This window comes from Pyxicephalus adspersus, chromosome 2 (genome assembly GCF_032062135.1).
Source record: "Pyxicephalus adspersus chromosome 2, UCB_Pads_2.0, whole genome shotgun sequence".
Taxonomy (NCBI): Eukaryota; Metazoa; Chordata; class Amphibia; order Anura; family Pyxicephalidae; genus Pyxicephalus; species Pyxicephalus adspersus.
Window position 1 is genome coordinate 21441769 of NC_092859.1, and position 4373 is coordinate 21446141.

The window sequence follows — 4373 nt, forward strand, 5'->3', positions numbered from 1 at the left end:
TTTTTTACGAACGATTTTTTGCCCAATCGATCGTTCGTCGTTCGATTGGAACGATAAAAATTGGAAGTGTGTACGCACCTTTAGGAATGGGCCAGGATTAGGGCTGGGATTAAGGGTTAGTGGGAAATTTAGGATAGGAGTCAAGGTGAAGGCTGATACCAGGGCAAAGTTTAGGATTTAGATAAGGCTTAGGGTCTGGATTAGGGTTATGTTTAGTGTTAGGGTCAGTGTAAAAACAGGATTAGGGTCTCTGTTTAATCTATGGGGACGTCCACAATAGTTATATATAACAAGAAATTAATGGAGGGAAATTATTTTGTTCTAGATGTGAATGGAAATGAGAAGGGGATTAAATTTATACTGTAATAAGTTTTTTTTATTGTCTCAGTAATGTAAAATTAAATGAGGTTAAAACACTCCAGAATTAATAATATAATTATAATATTGGACTATAATATATATATATATATATATATATATATATATATATATATATATATAATTTGACTAGGTCCTGTACTAGGATTAGGGACAATGTAAAATCTAGAATATGTATCTGGGTTTGGGTCAGTTAAAGTATTAGGAATAGAGTCAGAATAGATGATAGATAATAGGTTTTAGCTCAAGAAAAGTATTAGGTTCAGGAACAGGATAAAGTTTAGAATAACTATTAGGGGTAGGACTAGGAAAGTATTAGGAACAGGGTCAGAGTTAATCTGTACAATGTTCAATTAAATAGGTGAATATTTCAAAGCAATAACAAATGATCAGAACAGTTCCATTTATGATCGCATTGAAATTGAAATCACTTTTGTATTATGATCTATATTTTATTAAGGTGTAATTGTAATCAAGTGAAAATGACATAGTGTATTCCTAGCATTAGGATGATATGTATTAGGTTAGGCTTATGATATATATGTATTAGGAGAAGGGTCAGAGCTAGGATAGTGAAGGGGTATGCTCTGGATCATATTAGAGTTGACTGGTTTGGGTCTTTTCATGATTAGTAATTTCTTGTAGCAGGCATGGATCTGGTTTGTGATCATCTGGTTTTGTTCCAGAATGTGTGTACACCAAACAGATGAATGTGGACGGGAGAGTGATCAGCCTGGAGATATTTGACCCTTGTTCACAGGTAACATAAAAGGATCTAAATATTTATTTGCAGTTAGATACCATGCCAACTTTTTAGCACATGATTGATGAGATGACTCTCGCCCAATATGAACGTTCGGGCTTGTGACATGTGTGCAGTGGTCGCCCGACGTAGAACTGTCTTGATCCTGACGGATGCACGAATGACCGACAGTGAAGGATCGCTGTACAAGTCAATGGACAAGAGCACAACATGGTGCCACTCACTCTTTCTCCCCCCTCCTCTCTTTATAGAATAGAATGGTGCTATGTGTACAGTGCTCATCCCTTCATCCCTCAATCTTTTGTCACTGGAAATGATCATGAAAGATCATTTCCAGCTACAAAAATTGAATGCATGTACTTTGCCTTAGAAAGCAAAAATGAAAGTTATATGGCGAGAATAAAAACATTCAGAGTACATGTGCTGCATACCCTGTATGTACAACAACTCTAGCTCTGAAAAGTCTAATGTCTTCATTCAGAATTGTGGATCATTCCAGTTCCTCATTTCAGGTGAATAAAAAAAAGTTGTCGATGAGCGAGGAACTAAATCGGGCAGACGGTTTTCTGGTTGTGTATGACATCAGCCAGCGTTCGTCCTTTGTTTTCGCCAAGACTTTGATCTGCAGCTTGCGTGAAGCCAACGTCATTATGTGTAAGAGGTAGGTAATGAAAAAGTAAGAAATGGAGTATTCACTGATCAGTCTGTGGGGATGTAAATCAACATATTGAAGCAAATACTGAGCACCAGGAACTTCCATCCCCTCCAGCAATCAATCTGTAAATGATGTTGATTGACAATAGTGACTGTCATTTTGTTGCACTCTTCAATAAATTTGCTATATCATTGTGAGTCCTGTTCTATATAGTCAATGGTCTTTTCATCATATTGGGGTCTTTCTGATAATATTGTATTTGCCGTTGCAGAGACGCAGAGGCACGGCTCTTTCTAATCGGTAACAAGCAGGACTTGTGCCACATGCGGGCAGTGCCACAGGAGGAAGGACAAAAGGTGGCCTTGGAACATCGCTGTCACTATTATGAACTCTCTGCAGCTGAACAATGCCAGGAGGTCTACGCCATGTTTACCACCATTGTCAGAAATATCATCTTACACAACAAAATGAAAGACAAAAGGCGCCCAAGCGGCTCCATGGCTAAACTGATCAGCAACGTCTTTGGGAAGAGGCGGAAATCCGTCTGAGTAGATTTCATCCCATGGTGGATTAATGATTGCTCCACCCTTCCATTCCACCACCAACCCGGCACAGCTGGAAGGACTCAACTGTATAGTTAAGTATAAGGGATTATAAATCCTTCAGACATTGTAAATGTTATAAGTGGAAATAAAAGTCACTATTTACATAAGGAAAGGGTTGGAGAAAGGGTCACTATTAAAAATGGAAAATTACAAAATATCTAATAAAAACAATACAGTGTTTGTACTAACCATCCAATGAAGCTCTTTACTGTACAGGATGAATAATATAAACCAAAGAATATACATGTCTGTATCATACAACATACCCCGGATGTCCCCAATGTCAGAGAATGATGGATCTTCTGTCTTCACACTTCCTAATATGTTCCCTCATACTAGGATAAAAAATACTCCAACATTTTTTTTATATATATTTGTTGGATCATTGGAAATCATTCCATGAACAGACAGCAGGTGCACCTGCAAGGAGCCCATTACTCCTTAATGGTGCAGAAACACACCTGAAACCCAGACATCACCTGTGCATTCCAGTGTCTGCACCACATACAACAAGTAACAATGGGAACTGCTCAAATCTGTGTGAGACTAGCAAGAGAAGAAAGGTGCACATGGGCGGCAGGGCTAAACACAAAGCAAGAAATAGGAGGTTGTCTCCGGGTGAGTGGGCTTCTAAAGTGTGCATTGCTATGTATGCCCAATAGTGAGTTAGGCACTGCATTTATCAAAGGTACCTTGATGTGAAAGCATGGATTTCACATGTAGATAATGAATATTGTATTGTATTTTATATTGTCCTGACCATGTTCACCTTCTTTTTTTAAAGTAATCAGGTTGGCAATGGTTACTTGAAATGTCGGGACTGGTGTGTTGCTGTGCTTTTACCCCCATGGCGGTATTCCAGAGTGTGGCTCGGGGTAAAAAAAACATTCAAAAAGCCGTAACCCCGAGCCACATTCGGGGTAGCTAAAAGCAATAAAAAAACACACTTCCTTGGTCCCATCGCATCCTTCTGCATCCTGCCCGACAGATCTCATCCTCGGGCTCTGTCCTCTTCTTCGGATCTTCAGCCGGCAAGTGCAGTAACTTTCCCGTTGACGTAGGTGCATGCGTCGGTGTGTGCGATAGGTGTGGCGGGAAATTGAAATAATTTTGTATTAGATTCAATACAAAGTAATCCTTATATAATATATATATATATAAGTATAATATATATATAATATACATGCTACTGTACAGTTATATTACAGGTTTCTGGATTTTTATGCACCCTTGTTTTAACAGATTTTTTTAAGTTATTACATTTATTAAATATTGGACATATTTCGGTGAGTTATGCTTAAGAATTATAGGCCTACAATGTAAAATAAATTTCCATGCAAAACAGTGTAACACTTTTTGCGTAAATAAACGGACAGGATTAGAGTGCCAGGGGGGTTAAAGAAGAAAAGGGCTGAACGTGAGCCTGTTCTCAGTGTGTGCATTGCAAAAAATCCCTCTTATTTGGGGCGGAGCTCTCCAATCAGTAAAAAAAGAAAAGAAGCTACCTGTTGAATCGGGGGATGTGTCCCCAAAATGTCTGAGTGTGTCAAACATTTGCAAAGGCCTTCCATGAGAAAGGGTCCTCCTCATCAGCATGCAGGCAGAGGTCAGGCCTTTGTACCCAGGATGACACCACACATTTTGTGATTTACAGATATACAGGTAATGATATACAGGTAAACTATTTACATACTTTATGAAGAATTCACAACAATTTTATTTTAAGACTACTTTCTTGATTTTCTTGAATTCATTATTTAGGCTTTAGCCTATGTAGAACATTCTATATAGGACATGATTCTTATCCCACTGGCTCCTGAGTGTCAAATAATTTCACTTAAATTTCCATTCATTCCTGTCAGCGATGGCATCTGTGGATGTGAAGAAAGAGCTGAAATGTTCTGTCTGAAATTGTATACATATTCTGTAATCCTGAGATGTAGACACAACTTCTGCCAGGTCCGTATTGATC

The 4373-nt window shown here is 38.4% G+C and overlaps 1 protein-coding gene across 1 annotated transcript in view; it reads left to right on the top strand.

Moving 5' to 3' along the window:
* RERGL (RERG like) overlaps nt 1-2590 on the top strand; it is a gene marked incomplete in the record, with an annotated part of 5754 nt that extends 3164 nt beyond the window's left edge. The window contains 3 exon segments of the mRNA XM_072398935.1: nt 1065-1138; nt 1654-1802; nt 2068-2590. Coding sequence (XP_072255036.1) covers nt 1065-1138; nt 1654-1802; nt 2068-2344 — 500 coding nt within the window.
* Nucleotides 2591-4373: the final 1783 nt, after the last annotated feature.